The following is a 19,995-nucleotide window of genomic DNA, read 5'->3' as shown; positions in this document are numbered from 1 at the left end:
ATTGTAAAAAGACACAGACATGCATAGGCTTGATTATTTCTAACCTATGCCACTCATGAAGATGCTATAGAAAGTAAATTATATATTCCAATCAGATATTCATTCAGCTAACACTAAACAACAAGAATTCTATTTTACTCAGAAAAAAATGCTTTATAATCATTTCTAGACAAGATTGAGTTTCATAACCAGTGATTTTAGATTAACTCCAGTATCCGACCCTTTCGCTGCTGGAAACCCTTAGAAGGGAAAAACCTCTTCATGAGGATGGATTGCTTTTGTTGTTAACAGAAAATTGGAGGACTTTTGCCAAAATGTACTTAATACTAGAATTCAAATTGTTCTTTTACAGTTAGATTTCAGGGAGATAAAAAGTTGTGTATTATACTCAACTGGTCATTCTTTTTTAATTTAGAATTTTTCTTCAGTTACTAGAATGTTAGAAGCTAACCTAGGTAGATAATTTCGATATAGGGGTTTCCTTTTGGTTGGAAATGTTATTATCAGATATAAGAGAAGCTAAATCAGCAAATAACACAAGCTGAAAATCGGAATAACAGCACAGCTTTACCAAGGTGGCATATTTGATATGGCAGAACATGTATTATGTGATTGCAGGAGTTCCGGTGGAGATCATCAAAGAATCTCTTGGTGAAGAGCTCTTTAAAATATGTTACGAGGAAGATGAAAACATCCTAGGAGTGGTTGGAGGCACCCTGAAAGATTTTTTAAACAGCTTTAGTACCCTTCTGAAACAGAGCAGCCATTGCCAAGAAGCAGGAAAAAGGGGCAGGCTTGAGGATGCCTCCATTCTGTGCCTGGATAAGGAGGACGATTTTCTACATGTTTACTACTTCTTCCCTAAGAGAACCACATCCCTGATTCTTCCCGGCGTCATAAAGGCAGCTGCTCACGTATTATATGAAACTGAAGTAGAAGTGTCATTAATGCCTCCCTGCTTCCATAACGATTGCAGCGAGTTTGTGAATCAGCCCTATTTGTTGTACTACGTTCATGTGAAAAGCACCAAACCATCCCTGTCCCCCAGCAAACCCCAGTCCTCACTGGTGATTCCCACATCGCTCTTCTGCAAGACATTTCCATTCCATTTCATGTTTGACAAAGATATGACAATTCTGCAATTTGGCAATGGCATTAGAAGGCTGATGAACAGGAGAGACTTTCAAGGAAAGCCTAATTTTGAAGAATACTTTGAAATTCTGACTCCAAAAATCAACCAGACGTTTAGCGGGATCATGACTATGTTGAATATGCAGTTTGTTGTGCGAGTGAGGAGATGGGACAACTCTGTGAAGAAATCTTCAAGGGTAAGGAAAATATAATATTATCTTGAATATGAAAGTTATTTTATATTTAACAGCGAGAAACAAAAAGGTAAAAATATGTGCATCACTTCAAATTTTTCATAAAACATGTTTAAAACAACTGTAAAAGAATTGTAACACTAATAAACTTAAAACAGAATTCTTTCTGCATTTGTTTGCTTACTTGATTCATTACTCCAAAAATATTTATTGAATGCAGTCTGCCTTTTAATATCTTTATGGAGTGTTTTATAATGAAATTTGATAAATGTTTATATAAAATATATTTGCAAGTATCAAATACTTGACTTAGTTTGAGTAATAAGAGGTATTATTTTATAACAAACAAAAATCTACTTGTTTCTTGTAGGAGACAACTAAATGGATTTTTAATCAACATTTAATAGCCAGGAAAAAAACAAATAATTTATTTGTTTGTTACTGAATGTAGAGGTTAAAACATATTCCGTCATCTCATGGTAGAGAACTTTGGTAATTATTTAGTCTCAGGAAAGAAAGTTTGCTAATTCATAGTTGATCATACAAGCAAAGCTAGGAGAGAGGCTTCACACATGTATAAAACACCAGCAGAAGCACTATTTGTTCCCCAAAATGAAAACAGATCTATTGTTTTTCTATCATAAAATAATGAATCAATAATGATTCAATAATGAATCATTTAAAAATGAGTAATATTGAAAAGATATTTATTGTAGCAAAAAATGAAAAACTAATTATATACATTTTTGTTTAAAACAAAAAATACTATTTTACAACTTCTTTTATCAAGAAACAATATATTTTGTGCATCTTCCCATGTCATTAGGTATAGGTCTATTCAGCTTTTTTGGAGTCTTAGTGGTATACCATTATATGGTTGTGCACTACTTTATTTTATTTATTTATTTATTTTGAGATAGAGTCTTGCCCTGTCATCCAGGCTGGAGTGCAGTGGTGTGATCTCAGCTCACTAGAACCTCCACCTCCAGGGTTCTAGCAATTCTCACTGCCTCAGCCTCCCGAGTAGCTGGGATTATAGGCATGCACCACCACACCAGGCTAATTTTTGTATTTTTTAGTAGAGACGGGGTTTTGCCACATTGGCCAGACTGGTCTTGAACTCCTGACCTCAGGTGATCTGCCCACCTCGGCTTCCCAGGCTCTACTTTATTTAACTAGTTTCCTATTGAAGAGTGTCTAAGTTGCTTTTGGCTTTTTGCTGCAAGAACATGCATGCACATCTTTGTCCACACATATGCAAGTAAACCTTCTTGTGGTCCAGTATGATCGCTTGAAGCCCCATGTCTCTCACATCCCCCTGGGTGCAGTCCTTTCTACTGGGTGGTTTGTTCTTTTATTTGTGTCTCAGACAGCAGGGTTCCTTAGGTTCTGAAGGCACAGTTGAAATGGGGAAGTGGCCTCTCCTAAAAGATTCCAATAACTCAAGCTGAAGTCTTTAGAAAAATGATGACTTCCAAAAGGTAGTTCTGGAGAGCTACTCATGACAGAAAAAAAAAAAAAATTAGGATAAAAATCGTACCTTTGGAGGCTCTTTAACTTCCATACCCGCCAGATGGAGCAAGTACTAATGGGAGAAGTGAAGAGAAGAGAAACATGCTGAAAGAGGAGGAAACCAAAAAAACAGAACAAAGAAAAAAGTAAACGGGAGGGAGGGAAGGAACAAGAGAGGAAGGAAGGATCCATTTTCATCAAGACCATATTACACAAAAAAATAGAACTTGAGATTAACCAAGTGAGACTACTAACAAGAAATTACTAGCAAAAGCATCAGCATGCTGCTTGGTGAGAAAGCAAGAGCGTTTTGCATTGTTCATTGCAAATCTTGATTTCTCTGTATACTCCAATATACTCTTCAAATGTCTGCATGCAGTTTAGAATTCATAGCAAATTGGAAATATAAGAAAGCAAATTGTTCCTTTTCAGTAGGTTGAAAAAAAAGTTTAAATGCAAAGGGATTTTCACTGTATCTACTTCCCCTTCTTTTTTCTCAGAAAGGCTTTGGAAACTTGAATAAACCACAATCGGTTCTCCTTTCCTTCATAGGTTATGGACCTCAAAGGCCAAATGATCTACATTGTTGAATCCAGTGCAATCTTGTTTTTGGGGTCACCCTGCGTGGACAGATTAGAAGATTTTACAGGACGAGGGCTCTACCTCTCGGACATCCCAATTCACAATGCACTGAGGGATGTGGTCTTGATAGGGGAACAAGCCCGAGCTCAAGATGGCCTGAAGAAGAGGCTGGGGAAGCTGAAGGCCACCCTTGAGCAAGCCCACCAAGCCCTGGAGGAGGAGAAGAAAAAGACAGTAGATCTTTTGTGCTCCATATTTCCCTGTGAGGTTGCTCAGCAGCTATGGCAAGGGCAAGTTGTGCAAGCCAAGAAGTTCAGTAATGTCACCATGCTCTTCTCAGACATCGTTGGGTTCACTGCCATCTGCTCCCAGTGCTCACCACTGCAGGTCATCACCATGCTCAACGCACTCTACACTCGCTTTGACCAGCAGTGTGGAGAGCTGGATGTCTACAAGGTAAGGGTAAAGCAGGGCAATGATCATTTCACTGGCAAACTCACTGAGGAACAAGTACTGTGCCTAGGACTTGAATTATAATTCAATGGAAAGGCCATCTCTGTAGGGTCTTGCAAGCCCAGTCCTGGGAGCAGATATGGTGTATTCACTATGTGGGTGTTTTCCAGCCAGAAACAGCTCCGGATCTGCCCAGAAGCAGAGATAATTGTTGTGTGAAAGGACTGGCACACTGTCTTCTCAAAAAATGAGCAGAGAATGGAGAGAGGATAGGGTGCTCAAGGAATGGAGGATGGGGTGTAGGAGGTGTGAATAGGAGAAGTTTAATAGTCAATGAGCCTGCCACTTCACTGTGGAAATTGAGTTGAATTATTAAGCATGAGGTAATTCAAAGTATGGCTCATCCCAGGAAATATTATCCTTTGTATCTGTGAAAGTAAAGACACATGAGGATTATAAAAATTGCCTTTAAATAGATTACTTCAGTACAGAGTTAATATGATACTTTTCATGGCCAGTTAACAGAAATCAAAATCACCTACTTAAGGCATTTTTGCAGCTTAGCTAAGGGTGGAGACAGTTGAAAAAGAAAGACCTGTCTTCAAATCTTCTTCTCCACCTTCTTTGCTTTGTAAACTGAGACAGTTAAAAAACCTTTCCCATCACCTCTAAGACAGAGAAAATAATGTTCATTCACAGAGTTTATACACATGAATAACACACATTATATCCCATAATCTTCATGAGCAGGATTTTTATAAAGCTGATGTTAGATAATACGTGGTATTCATCAGCCATACAGGATGAGTCAGGCATCATCGCAGGCTCTGGCGATACAGCAGTGACCATCCCTGATACCTATTTTTTTTAAAAATATAACTACTATTAGACTATTAGTAAGAGAGCTAGCGAAGAGATTTCAAGTTCTGCCTGCTTCTTTAAAATGAAAACAGTTTTTACTGATTTAAATGACTTTGCTTTCTTTTAGCTATTGGGACTAAGAATAAAGCATACTTCTCATTTGTGTGGCTTGAATCTTCCATCTTCTTAACTTGCCACATAAGAATCTGACATTTCAGAGCTGAACCCAACAGGAAGTAAATAAATTATTGAGGAAGAAACAAATATTATTCGTGATAATACATAAGCTCTTGTCTTGTTTTGTTCTAGATGTTAGAAGTAAAACCTGATTTTTTTAAATTCCTGACAGGAAATTCCAAACAGAGCCGTGATTCCCTTGGGAAAAAAAGAGGTCTGTGTATAATTACAGATAAAATAATTGGCTTCAGTTAGGTTAAGTTTCATGGCATCTTGTGGAATTCACTGTATTTATTTGTAGACATTTTCTATCTTGAGACTGTCTCCTCTCTCAGAATTGTGAGAAGGAAGTCTTTCTTCCTTACAAACTGCTGTAATTGCTAACAGAAGAAGTAGTCCTTTTCTACTTTTGGTTTTTTCTATCAATGATATAGGGTATAATTTTAAAATATCCTAACAAGCATATTGAAACTATGTTCCTCGTTAAGGACAACAGCCACAGAGTTCCCTGATGAATCTAACTGGATCCGTAGCTATATAGTAAATTGCCTTCCATTTCAGTCCTCATTTCTACTTTCTCTTCACTGCTGATATTGCTTGAGATTACTTGGACTTAGCTGAAAATAAATATGGAAGGGTTTCAGATACACAAAATGTATAATCGTAGTGCCAATGGCTTCGAAAGAATAGTCAACCTTATTTATTCCAGGACTTGATTATACTTTATTTAGTTTTACTTAATTTTTTATTTATTAGGGCTTTATTTTAATTTTAGGGTTTTATTTAATTTTATTAAATAATATAGTAATAATATATGTAAATATATAATGTATAAATAATTATATAGTCCTAAATTAAAATAGGGGTTTTTAAAATTTTATTTTCTCTCTGTCTTCCTGGGTTATTTTTTTGGCCATTTTTCTATTTCTCTCTGTGTTCATTTACCTATTGTTTCAACAAATATGTACTGGATATCCAGAATTTGCCAGCATGGGTGGGCAATGGCTTGAGAGCTAGAGGGTACAATCCCTGTGAGAAGAGTTCACATATGGAGAGGGAGAGGAGGGCAGAAAGGACAAATACCAGATTTCCATATGACAGGATGAAGGGACACAGTATGTACAAGGGGCTGCAAGAGCAGATACAGCAGGCCCCTAACATCAGATAGGGGTTGGGGTAGGATTTCTTCTAATTAGTGTATTTATTGAGCATCCGTGATGGCCATCATAATGAGCACTTCTTATGTACTCATTGCTGAGAAAAAACTTATGGGTGTCATTGCTGTTTGGTTCATTCACTACTGAGCACAGGTAATATGGAGTGAATAAACCAGACAGAGGGCTTACATATGATTGGGGGGAAAGAAAGACAATAAACAGATGAGTAAGTTCACCGTATAATAATGTGGAAGAAAAATAGAGCAGGTTAAGGGGAAGAAGAAAGGCAGTGGGTAAAGAGCGATTGCTATTTCTTAGAAGGTGATAGCAATCGGCTTTTCTAATAAAATGAGGTTTTAGCAGGGACGGAAGAAAAGGAGGGACAACCAAGTGGTTATCTGCGACGAGATTGCACCAGAAGAAAGGAATAGCCAGTGGGAGCATGTTTGATATGCTTAAGGGATAATGGAAGGCAGTGACACTGGGACAAAGTGAGCAATATGGAGAATAAGAAGATAAAGTCAGAGATTAAGAGAAAGGTCAAGAAGAAGTTTGGAGCCGTAATAAGGGGAATTTCTGAAGGTTTACACCTCCTTTCTTTTTTCATTGCTCACCCTCATCCTTTCACAATTGAGGCTTTTGATAAGGACAATAGGATCTTATCATCAAAATAAATATTTGGAGGAGATGAAAAATGCAGCTCTTAGAATTACGGAGTTGTTTGTAGACTTCAATTAACTATTTGCTTTCTGCAGCCAGCATCACAGACAGATAAAAATTGCCCATAACATCAACAATAGTGATGATGGTGATGAGGTTAATACTTCAATTTTAGATCATAGCTTGATATCCAGTGGTTTTTCAAGCACCACCATTGTTTTTACCTGCTGGTTCAACATCTTGATTTCTACAATTGTGATTAGTATCCATTAGACATGTAATTGCTATGAGAACCCCAAGCGTCCTTTAGATAAACCATTTCTCTTTACTCTTATGACTATTAATATCTTGGTTTTACATTGTACGGTTTTACTATATTCATAGGACATTTATTGGGTAGTGACTTGAAGCAAAATACTGTTTTATGATGAGGAGGATATAAAATGAGTAAATGATCCCAACATCTTTAAGCAATTTATTATAATTCAGAAGCATATTATTTGTTTCTACAAAAACTGTCTTTCATGGTGAAAAAACAAAGACGTGAAATGATGCGATGAGTCAGTTGCAAATCTGGGAGTACAAGCCAACTGTTACTATGTTCACCGACTGTGCTGCCTCTCAGTGCAGTGAATGTAATGGGTCTAAATTGTGTGCATTTTCTGAAAGAGAAAGCCATTTATGGGAGTATCTGACATTAACCTTGATCCTCCAGAGGGCCTGGGCAATGAGATTTCTGCTATATGACTTAATTTCTTCTATATGATGTAGGCTGTGATTCTTCCTGAGTATTTATTTACGGTATGGAAAATACATTGTGTCTAGGTGGAGACCATTGGCGATGCCTATTGTGTAGCTGGGGGATTACACAAAGAGAGTGATACTCATGCTGTTCAGATAGCACTGATGGCCTTGAAGATGATGGAACTCTCTGATGAAGTTATGTCTCCCCATGGAGAACCTATCAAGGTAAGGCAGATGATACATTGTCACAAAAGCAAACACATATTAGTTGATTGTCAAAAGCATGGTGTATCAGTTGGGGTTTAGTTGAGAGAGAAAGCAAAATCTATAAAGAGAGCACAATCTTCTCTAACTTGTTTACATCGGAAGAAATTTATTATAGGGTATTAAATGGCCTACGGAATCATTGAGAGGACAGAAGAAACCATCTTTAAGTAGGTTTCTCCTGTCCTCTCTAAGCTTTCAAAAAATGTCTCCCATAGTATGGGAATTTCTATTGTCAAAATAAAATGGCTCCTAAAAGCACACTTCACAACAACTGCGTTTTCAAAAATCTGAAAGCTGATTCCAGAACTATCTCACCAAAGCTACAGTCAGGAAACTGCCATGTTGCGAAAGCTGCTCCCTCTCCAAAACCGCACCTACTATAATAATCAACAAGATGGCCATCCTGCATCAGGACTGTTACAAAATCAGTGATGGGAAAATGGACTCTCAACTAAGCATGCTATAGAAAACACAAAGGCTTCCACAACTTGAGTTATAGTGGAGATTGTGCCTGCCAAATCCCATGCAACTGTGCATCTGATTTACTAAGCCTCACTGCATTTAGAAGCTGCAAGTTCATTTGGAAAATGTAGTTTTAGTTTTCCAACCCTGGAGGAGAGGATATTACATTTGAATGGATGTTGACTGCTAACCCACCAACATTTTCCAAGGCACATGACATTTCAGAATTTCTAGATGAGCCAGATTCCAGAATAATATCTCACCACACATGAGGAAATAAAGTTAACGTGGTGGGCATTGGTTTAATGGATAGAACCTAAGCAGATTACCTTTACTTGTCTCACTTACAGTGAATCTGCCCCTTAATTTTTATAGGAGAGTCCTCAGTTGACTGCCTTCAGAGATAAGTCTTTGAAGTATTGTAAAATCTTATCTGGTATGCTATAAAACATATAGCAAAGAAAGAAGATATTTAAAAACAAAACTATAAGTTTATCCTTAACTCTCTTTAACCTTAATAGAAGCTATATGTTTAAGCCTTCATAAGGATTTTCTAAGTCTATTGTCATCCCATTTATATGTTGTTGTGCAACATACTTTTCTAAATTTAGTGGTACAAAATCACAAACTTTTATTATGCATGGATTCTGCGCATCAAAAATTTGGATAAAGCATAGCAGGAATACCTCGTCTGTGCTGTTCAGTCTATGGGACCTCAGCTGGGAATATGCAAATGGTTGAGGCTGCCTAGAATAGTTGGGATTGCAAGGATTGGAGCTGGAGGATTCATTCCAAGACTGCTGCTTCACTTACATGTCTGATTCCTTGGTGGCGATGGCTGAAAGGTTGGGGTCAGCTGGGATTGTTAGGGTTGCATGTGGTACACTAGTATGTATTTTTTATGAGGTGGTTCAAATCCCGCTGAACAAGACTGGTGGAAGCTGCATGACCTACTCTTGGAAGACACACAGCGACACTTCCACTGTATTCTATTGGTCAGAGCAATCATCAGTCTTCCCAGAAGAGAGAGGGCTTAGAACCCATCAATCAATAAAAGGAGTATAAAGTAACTTGCAGCTATGTTTTAAAAGCATCACAACACCTGACTTTTTCAGATTTAGTTTCTATAATTACATATTTTAGAGGAGGACTATGTATTTCTTTCTCTTTCTAAGGTGTTTGAGGGGGCTTGTAGCATCAAAGTAAATAATAAATATATTTAGACTATTAATATTTTCAGTGCTTTCCACATAAATGCATTTTATAATTAAGATGTGTATGTTTGGAATGGGAGAATTTATGGGATTTTTTGTTATTTGTAGAAATGTATTTTTAGATTTTTATAAGTTGGAAGAATTATTTATAGCTAGTTTCAAAGATAGTTACCTGGGTAACGATAGGTTAGTTTTAAAGACGTATAAAGTGAGTCGTTTATCATACCTTTTTATGCATACTAACGTGCAGTACTGGGAAATATCTGACGGCCTTAAGAGGTACCTGTGAAACATCACAGAGGCAGAGTGGAGAGTATTTTTAGTAGGGAAACTTTAACGTGTATCAGAAAGTAGCATACTGTGACTTAAACATCGTCTCACTTAATCCTTATAGTAACACTTCAAAGAGGAATCTATAATTCACCAGTGGGCAAGAGCAGTCAAGTCTCCCATGTGTCAGGATTTGGAGTCATGTCCACGTGGCTTCAAAGCCCAGGCTTTTCCTGCTTCTTGCCCTGCTACCTCCTGGTACAGAATTGAAGTGAAAGAATAGAAAATATTTTCTTTTTTTGTTTTTCAAACTCTATACTTTCCTCTAGCACGTCACATGTGCTAATCATTCATCTATTCACTAATTCCTATTGATTTCCTCACTAACACCCATCCAGTCAGTCTTATAAAGCAGCAGGTGGGTTGGGGACAGAGACCAGTGGGCTGAAGATAACAGTGAAAGTCAGTAGGTGACAAGTGAACATGGAAGCAAACTTCTAGTACCCCTCCGTTCCTCTTCCCGGAAGCCTACATGTGAAATGGGCTATGCCACAAGTGGTTCCAAAGAGAAGATGCCCTTAGCAGGTTCCCATTCAAACTTTTTCGAGGAGCCAGAATTCTGCCTTTGCCTTTCATTATTTCACATGGCAGTCTGTTACCAGTGAAAAGAGATATGCTCAGGCCACGATGTGTGTCTTCAACACATTGTGTTTTAAATCTTGCTGATGAGTTTGAAAAGCTCTGTAAGAAAATGCTGGGGTTGAGAGTGAAATTCAGAGCTGGAGAAGGGGAAGAGGGCAGCACGGGGTGGAAGGACTAAAAGGGACACTTGTCTTATCTGCGTGGCTTCGGGTTTTACGAGCAGAACGTATTTATATTTTAATTATGAAATAAGATTAAAATGCTATGGTAAATCTAACATATAATAAACTGGAATAACTAAGTGTAGGAAGAAAACCTGGTTTAACCAGAAGAGTGCTCACAGAGAGCAAAAATTCCCCAATCTAAATATGCTAAAGTCGTGGCTGATATTTAGGGGCAGAAGAGAGTCTTTATCTATCTATCTTTCTATCTATAATCTATCACTCGTTATATGTGTAAAATCATATTCTCTTAAAGGAGACAAAGCCAGATATATAGCAGATATCTAAGTTTTGCTTGTTAAAGTAAAACTTTGGTGAAGAAAGTTATTTAAAAATAATCAAACCCTGAATTTTATAGGTGAAAACATGATCAGAGGGAAGTAAAGAGACCTAAGGAAGTCAGACTACCAGTTACCAGTAGAGCTTGTTAGAATGCAAAGTTTCTGATTCACAGGCTAGTGCTTTTGTTTGAAAAGTTTGTCGAATTCATATGACATCTTAAATGTAAGTGAGTCTGGAAAGTTTCTAGCAGATATCTGAAATTAGTTAATAAAAGTAGGCAGAACTGAAGTCTTCTGATTCCAAATTATATCTAAGTTACTGAGTTCTTGGTCTTCATTCAAAATGCATATATCTAATACAACTTTTTAAAATGGTGGAGTAAACATAGAGTTTGAAAATGAACATGATATAGTCATTATGATTTAAAATAACCCCACTTTAGCTTACTTTGTAGCAGCAGTAATTTAAGTATTTGTGAATCCTTTAAGATCATCAAGTAATCAGACCTTTTGAAGATTTCATTTTAAATATCCTGCTTTGGCTAGGCAAGGTGACTGATATTTGTAATTCTATCACTTTGGAAGATTGAGGCAGGAAGATCACTTGAGCCCAAGAATTTGAGAATCGACTGGGCAACATAGCCAAGACCCTGTCTTTACAAAAAACTTCAACACTTAACCAGGTGTGGTGGTGTATGCCTGTAGTTCCAGCTACTCAGGAGGCTGAGGTGGGAGGATCATTTGAGCCCAGGGGATTGAAGTTACAGTGAACTATGATGGTGCCGCTTCACTACAGCCTGAGTGACAGAGCAAGACTCTATCTCTAAAAACATAAATAAAATAAAATAAAACATTCTGTCTTGGTGGCTCTCCAAATATTGGAGAATTCCAGAATTCCTAAAATTTTGCCACAACACATCCCAGACTGCCTCTTTTATCTAGGCGTGGAACAAATCTGATTTTTTTAATCAGTCTGGATTTTTAGTTTAATGTGTATAAACATTGTCATCTGGACTTAAGTAACTTCCACTTTCTGCTTCCTCTGTCATTTTCTGCTTAAATAGTACAATTTCATTTCCCCAGTTGTAAGTCATTAGAATAGTGGAATAGTGTTTGGTATAAAGCTGTTTTAAGGTAAAATGTCTACAAAACGTTTAAAGTCCTTAGAGCTACCTTCATTTGCCTTTCTTTGTCAGGGTCTGGGGAAATAACTCTAGGAGTCCAGAAATTATGACTATCTCACTTGATGGAGAGGTGGCAGGTTTACATAAACAGCTCATATCCTCCTTGCTATGTTACTGTGGTAGCTATCATCCCTGTGCATGGTAACTTGTTTCAGGTGTTACAGACTGGCAAAATTAAGATAGTTTGTGTAATAAATCTAAATGGAAAAGAGTTAAGAGGTGTGACTATTGATTCTGTACTAGTAAGTTTTTTCTGAGACAGTCTCACTCTGTTGCCAGGCTGGAGTGCAGTGGTGCAATCTTAGCTCACGGCCATCTTTGCCTCCTGGGTTCAAGTGACCCTCTGCCTCAGCCTCCCAAGTAACTGGAACTACAGGAGTGAGCCACCACATCCAGATAATTTTTTGTATTTTTAGTAGAAGACAGGGTTTCACCATGTTGTCCAGGATGGTCTCGATCTCTTGACCTTGTGATACACCCACCTCAGCCTCCCAAAGTGCTGGGATTACAGGCATGAGCCACCGCGCCCAGCCTGCACTAGTAATTTTTAATTGCATATAAGGAGTAGAGGGAAGTTGGCTGGAGGTTTTGAGGAAAGGGGTGGTATGCTGAGGGTGAATGGTAGAATAATTTAGACAGGGTATTCAAACAACACTGACAAATAGGAAGTGTTTTACCAGTGACTGGGAACATCATGTTATTTTTTGCTTTCAGATGCGAATTGGACTGCATTCTGGATCAGTTTTTGCTGGCGTCGTTGGAGTTAAAATGCCTCGTTACTGCCTTTTTGGAAACAATGTCACTCTGGCTAACAAATTTGAGTCCTGCAGTGTACCACGAAAAATCAATGTCAGTCCAACAACTTACAGGTAGTAATTATGTTAAACACCTAAAATCTCTTGTTTTTATTTATATGCAATTGCCATATTTCCCCATAACTTTTTTCTTCCTTAATCATAAAGAAAAAAGAAAAGTGATAAATTTTATCATCCTCACTTTAACTGTTTTTACACTACTTACTAGCCTCTTAAGAATGACTCGCCTGAGGTGTTTGTGGCCCAACTATAATCCTTGACAGATATTACATATTCTTCCATCACTCTTCTTTTAGAAGCATATATCAATACTCTCAGTATGTTGATAGGTGTTCTTACACCACCTAGTATACTGCAGTGAAATTCTGGCACTAACCACCCAGACTGAGCAGTCATAACTACAAGTTATGGGGCATAAAACCCAACAAGCCTGCCCTTAATTCAGATGCCAACCACCCTTCAGGACCTAAGTGTGCATTTAGACTGAATGAGCTACAAATTTGGGGGTTCCCATGAACCTCTCAAGTTAGATAATTAGTTAAAATGACTCACAGTACTTAGGGAATTGCTATACTTACTATTACAGTTTTATTTTAAAGGATACAAATCAGGACCAACCAAATGAGAAAACAGAGTGGGTAAGGTCTGGGAGGGTCCCAGATGCAGGGCTTTCATGGAATCAGAACTTACCTCCCTCTGATCACATCAATGGGTTCACAAAGCAGGAAGCTCCACCTCACTGAGCTTTGAGTTGATGTATAGAGTCTTATTGCTTTCATTATGTAGGCATGATTGGTTGAGTCATTGGCCATGGGATTGAACTCAGTCACCAGCACCATCTCCTCCCCAGAGGTTAGGCTAGCACAAAACCTCAACCTTCTAATCACAAGATTGATTTTTCTGGTTCCCTGCCTACATTCTGAGTCATCTCATTAGTATAAACTCAAATATGATCCAAGGGCCTCATGGAAAACAGATACTCCTATAACTCAAAAAAACTCCAAGAGTTTTAGAAGCTCCCTCCCTGCAATCGAGGACAAAAGCCAGTCAAGTTCCCTATCATCAAGTGTTTTTCAAAGATTGCAGTTTTGTGGATTGGCAGCAAGTGTTAACACGGAGGAGCCATGTGTCATCTCGCATCAGAAGAACCTCCTTTTTCACTGTCTTCTTGACAACATGTAATGTACACCCTGAGCCTATAAAATCTGCCATTTTGGCATCACTTATCCACCTTTAACCAGACAATAAAGCAATCCGTGGTAAGTAGAAATACATCTATCATATACATTTTGTCTCATTCTATTGGAAACTCTAAAGCAACAGAAAAGGTTTTCAGATCTATGGAGTAGCTAAATTATACCAAGCAAGTTAACTTTTCTGTTCTCAGAAATAACTCTTTAATAAATATCATCTTCTCGTCTTCTCCCTTCTTTTCCTTTTTTTTTGAGACCAAGTCTCACTCTGTGGCCCAGGTTGGAGTGTGCAGTGGTGCAGTCTCAGTTCACTGCAAACTCTGCCTCCCAGGTTCAAGTGATTCTCCTGCCTCAGCCTCCCAAGTAGCTGGGATTACAGGCACCCACATCCACGTCTGGCTAATTTTTGTATTTTTAGTAGGTACTGAGTTTTGCTGTGTTGGCCAGCCAGTCTTGAACTCCTGACCTCAAGTGATCCGTCTTGGCCTCCCAAAGTGCTGGGATTACAGGTGTGAGCCAATGCACCTGGCCTTCTCCCTTCTTGAAGTACCAACATCCTTTCCTTTCCAGCCCAGACTCTCAGTTGATAATCTTGCCTCATATTTCACAGCTAGACTAGGAGTCAGATAAGAACTTTGCCAGCTTCACACTGTAGGTTCCCTCAGGAGAGCTATCCCAGTACCTGTCTCCTCCGTCTTTGTTCCCTTTACATTGGGCTAGCTCCCCTCCTACCCCTGGTTGATACAGTTTTAGTCTGAGTGATATTTCCTCTCACCTTCTCAATAACTTTTCTGATGAAATTAACTGCTTTTTCTCTATGATCAGTTTCTGATGAAATGATATTCCCAACAGAACACAACCGTATCTATTAATGCTCTTGAAAAAATAAAAACGTTCTTATTTCTTGTTCTGCTACAATTTTAAATTTCTGCTCCTTTTTATAGCAAAACTGAAAGAAGTTGTCTACATTCACTATCTCTATTTTTTCCACCTCTTATTTTCACTTCAACTTACTCCAGTCATTATTTCCTCCACTGAAATGGTTCTTATCAGGGTCATCAGTGTGCCTTGCTACAATCACTGTCAATTTTCTCTCCTTGTTGTCCTCAACATCTCAGTAGCATTTGAATTGGCTGAGAACTCCCTCATTTAAACATTTTCTTCCTTACATTTTTGGCACTGCACTCACCTGGTTTTCTCACTACCCCACGTCTGCACCTTCTCAGCGTCTTGTTGGCACTCCTTCCCTACCAAACCTGTGCTGCGGCGCCCAGAGCCTCTGCTCCTGTTCTCTTCTGTGTCTGAACTTTTATGACTGTAAACATTTTTTGAAAAATCTTTTGCCCATCCTGTAATTCTCCATGGAGCTACAGAGCATATATCTGTCCTATTCCATATTTCCACTTGGATGACTAATTGACCTATTAAAATTAACTGGACCAAATTAGAATGAGTGATTGCCCATGCAGACTGATGAAATCCACTTCCCGCCCAGGCAAGCTTACCAATCACCTTAAAAATGATATCACCATCCACCTAGTTACTCAGACCATCTACCTTACAGCGATCATTTCTTCTCCTATCTTTAACGAGACACTCCTGAACTACCATAGCTAGAGCAACAACCTTCTCCTCACACACCCTCACATTATCTTGTCTTCTCAGTTCACACCTGCATCTGATATTGTCTTACGTACTATTTATGTGTTAATTTCCTGCCTCCCTTTGCAGAATGTTAGCTTCCTGTGGTACACATTCTGTATCCCCAGCTCCTAGATCAGTGCCTGGACCACAGAAGGAAAGCTATTTCTGTATTTACTGGTTGACTATTGACTCCTGGATATGAAAATAACTCAGTATAACCTGAGAACTGGAAAAACCTCTGGGGTTCATTGTAATGGTAATTGGCCTATGGTCCTATCGGGTGTAATATAGGTAGGGATAAGAATCCATGCCCTGAAACAACATGATTCCACTCTCTCTGTAGGCATTAAGGGGAATCATCCTATTAAGCAGGAGTCAGTTGCTTGTCCTTCCACTGAGAGCTGAGCTGCTTCATCAGTGTTCAGTGATGTATTATGTGTGCATGTGCATATTGAGTAATCCTACCTTAAAACAAAGCCTCTACATATAAAAAACATATTTTCCTTTTTCTTCTATATTGATTGTTTTTAACAGTATAAAACTAAGTTTTTCAAAAATCTTTCATTTCCTATCTCAAAGTCTGGTGGTCTTGAGTCATGTTAGGAGACACTGATATTAACTACTCATTTTTCTCCAAAATATAATTCAGGATCTCAGGTATTTCAGCAGAGGACCACGACATGTTGACATATATTTCTGGCAATAGAAGAATGCTCATGTCTTAAATCTTAGATTCACTATATTGGGAATGTTACTAGAAATGCACGTATAGGTTTTTATACCATAGTGTTATTTTTTAAATAAATTTTTTATTAGTGTAGTAACACATGTCCATTTTAGAAAATTTACAAAATTAGTAAGTTATAAAGTAAATAATAGGAAAAATTCATAATCTCACTACCTAGAGATAGTAACTATTTACATTTCTTTCCTTTTTTCAGTTATGTTGATATGCACATACATGAACGATATTGAAATTTAAATTTAATTTATATTAAATTTTATTCAGCTTATTTGCTAAAGTAATTTCTACTTTTTATAGACAAATATGATATGATGTTTTTTCCCTTTTGTATTGATTTCAATACTAATTTACTTTCCTTTTATTCTCATATCTGAGATATTTATGTCTTGCCTAAGGGAAAGCAGTAGTTAATACTGTTTTATTTAGGCAAATATAAATATTTAATGTGAAATACTTTTAACAACATTTTAAATTCTTTGAGAGATACCTCACTTTTTTCCATATGCTAGGAAAACTTAATATAAATAATTTAAATTTCAATTAAACATACATGCTTTGGGAAATTTAGTCAATAGTAGGGACATAATTTTAGTTTTACTCAAAGTACAGGACAAGAAGTGGATGCTAAAAATGGTGTGCAAATACAAAATGCACTTTTCTTTGGAGAGCTTTATTGGCAATACATTAAATTCCCGAATGATATTTCTTTAGTAATAAAATAATCTGTTTAATATTGAATGTAGCTCCCTTAATATATTTGTAAATACAGGTAAATTTAGGACACAGAGTACATACATATAACCCCCCAAAAAAATGTTTATCTTCAAATTTCCACTTCCAAATTCTAATCAGTGATTCAGAATGTGGCAATGTAATGACAATTATACATTCCTGTCTTTTAAACATTGTAAGGAGTTTTACTCTAATTTTAGGGGATAATACTCTGCATTTTGTTGGTGTTTTTTGAAGTGAGGAAAACTAATAGAGACTACATTAGATATTGTTAAAGTTTCAGGTCTTGGATTAATGATAGAGGTTTATGTGGTGATCCAAGGATCATTAGAAACAAAAATGGCAAGTGGGGAGGATGCGTGGATGCTGGCCAGCATGTGGGGTAAGCAGGCCTAGGATCTCGTTTGTAGGACAAGTCTGAGCACATGGTGCTAGAGAAGCAAGAATTGAATTCTGTAAGAAGAAAGAACAGAGTGAATAAAGGAATATAAGAAAGATAACAGAGAATAGGAGAGTTGATGCAATAATTTTGGGAAAATGATGCCTGCTGAAGAAGATGTAGAGAAAAATGTCCACCCTATGAGGACATCTAGGCTGTTGCTGCCTTTTTTGGGTGTTACTATCATCAAGCTTTCATCTAAATGATTTGTTTGTCTAAATTGTTTTTCTTAAATATTCTGATTTTTTTTAAAGACAATATAATGAACATTTCTAACTCCATGACATTCTAATTATGTTTGTCTGTTAAGTGTCTTTAAAAAGCATAGAATTTGTATTCAGAAGACATGCCTTAGAGTCCCAAACACAGCACTTACCAGATGTGTGATCCAGAGCAAGGTCCTTAATAAATTCAAATGATGCACTTTAAAGCCACTTGTAAAGGCTGAATATTTTTATATAATACATTTAAATATGAGATTGTGATTGTAATGACCATATTTAGTAGGAAATGTTGGGTTGTCATAGATAGAAAAAAAAAGTTTATCAATCACCTATAGTTTTATACATTTTTATTTATTAGACTCATAGTTTTATACATTTTTATATTTAATTTTTAAACATATAGAAAAAAACAAAGCAAACAAGATGACACTCATATAGCCAATACTAATATTTAAGTATCAACATTTTGCCATATTCATTTCAGATTTCTGTTTTATAAAAACAATAAAATAAATAGATATTAATATAATATAATAAAATATAAATATAAAATGTTACATGGTCCCTATCACACACTCTGATACAGTGGATCATGTGCTTTATAGTTTGTAGGAGCTGAGAATATATACTCTCTGCAGACAATCTCCAAAATATAGATGCATGTTCGGCAGCTTCTCCACAACTCATCAATAAGATGTCACTTCTGCTTTCCAGGAAGGAAAATGGGTAGAGAGAGGCAGGAATATCACTTTCATTTAGGTCCTGCCAGGTAGAAAAATAAAGCCAGAGGAAAATAGATTCCCAATCAACATGTCCATATCCTTTTATGACTTGCCTTGGATCCACTCAGTATTATGTTTCTGGTATAGTTTCCTTGATAAAACATTAAGTCTAGTTATAAATCTAGATCATTCATTTTAACTATTGCTAATGGAGTGGTTTGCTGGTAAACCACCTTTGGAGGATGAGACAGAAAATCCATGATTCTAGGATTTGCCAATTTCTGTGGTGTTGCTATGTACACTCTGGCAGCTTTTGGGCTACAGAGGGCTTAACTGTCTTACAAAGTTTCTGAGTATTTAACAATTGGTGCTCACAAGCCAGTATGAACTAGATCCAGTATGTTACTATATGCGCATGTGATATAATATGTATTCTGGAGTATGAATAAGCCAGACTCTATCTTCCACCCATGGTTAATTAAAGTGTATCCAATTTTTCATTATTACAAAATGTGATTCAATAAATATCTTTATACAAATGTATTTAGATAATATAACTAAAAATGGTATTCCCAGACCATAGGCTATACCCAGTTTCAACCTTACTAACCATTAATTAGCTGTTCAAATTGATTTTACCAATCTACACTCTACCAAGTGTATGAAGGGTGCTATTCCCCAAAGACTGATATTGTCAAACTTATTTTTACCGATATGATAGGTGTGGTGTGATTTCTAATTGATGCTTAGTCAATTTTTAAAAATCAATTTACTTAATTTTCACAACTGTCCTAAGGAATATGTGCTATTATTATCCTCATTTTAAAGGTTGGATAATGAACAACTTTACTGCTAGATCTACCAGACTTTGAAGCTTATACTTTTAATACGTTGTGATTCTATAACTTTTCATTATGTATTCTCAAATAATAGTCACTCCAAAATATTTATAAATTCATGACTAAGGCATCATTTTTGTTAGTTTTATTGTTTTGCTGATTACATATTTATTGATGTACTGATGAAAATTAAACTGTCATTCTTGAGACAGATTTCTATTCAATTGGTTTCTTCAGCAGATAGATGTTGTCACAGCACCAAAATCTGATTCAACATCATTATTGTATTTAATTTAGACATGACATTACAGACTGGTGAGTAGAAGACCATGGTCTGTTTGGATAAATATAATACATGCTTCTCTGTAGAAGTTGGTTGAGAGCCCACAACTATGCGACATTTTTCATGCATGGCCTGAATATTAGGTTAGAGAGGCTTATTAGGTTCGCATTTGACGGAAAGCTAGGGAAGCAAATGGGAAGAGGTGCCAATAGCTTAATCAGTAAGATTAAGAATTTAAAATGGGTTTAGCATAATGAACAAGTAGTAAAATAGCAAACAATATAATTTGGTGAACAGATGAATTTCGGGAGGAAAAATATTGCTAATAACAATTAGTAAGTAGAGTG

At 36.9% G+C, this 19,995-nt stretch overlaps 1 protein-coding gene across 7 annotated transcripts in view; it reads left to right on the top strand.

Moving 5' to 3' along the window:
• The window catches only part of GUCY1A1 (guanylate cyclase 1 soluble subunit alpha 1), a 70,711-nt gene that overhangs the window by 45,613 nt on the left and 5,103 nt on the right, over nt 1-19,995 (top strand). For 6 of the 7 annotated variants that reach the window (XM_064383795.1, XM_064383792.1, XM_064383793.1 and 3 more), the window contains 4 exons: nt 619-1,328; nt 3,390-3,875; nt 7,553-7,696; nt 12,727-12,881. In XM_064383795.1, coding sequence (XP_064239865.1) covers nt 619-1,328; nt 3,390-3,875; nt 7,553-7,696; nt 12,727-12,881 — 1,495 coding nt within the window. The remainder of the gene's footprint in view (nt 1-618; nt 1,329-3,389; nt 3,876-7,552; nt 7,697-12,726; nt 12,882-19,995) is intronic. The other variant, XM_064383796.1, reaches the window with a different exon arrangement.

Source organism: Aotus nancymaae, unplaced genomic scaffold (assembly GCF_030222135.1).
Source record: "Aotus nancymaae isolate 86718 unplaced genomic scaffold, 86718_ANA_hifiasm-v0.15.2.pri h1tg000033l, whole genome shotgun sequence".
NCBI lineage: Eukaryota > Metazoa > Chordata > Mammalia > Primates > Aotidae > Aotus > Aotus nancymaae.
This window is presented reverse-complemented; position numbering and strand designations above follow the sequence as displayed.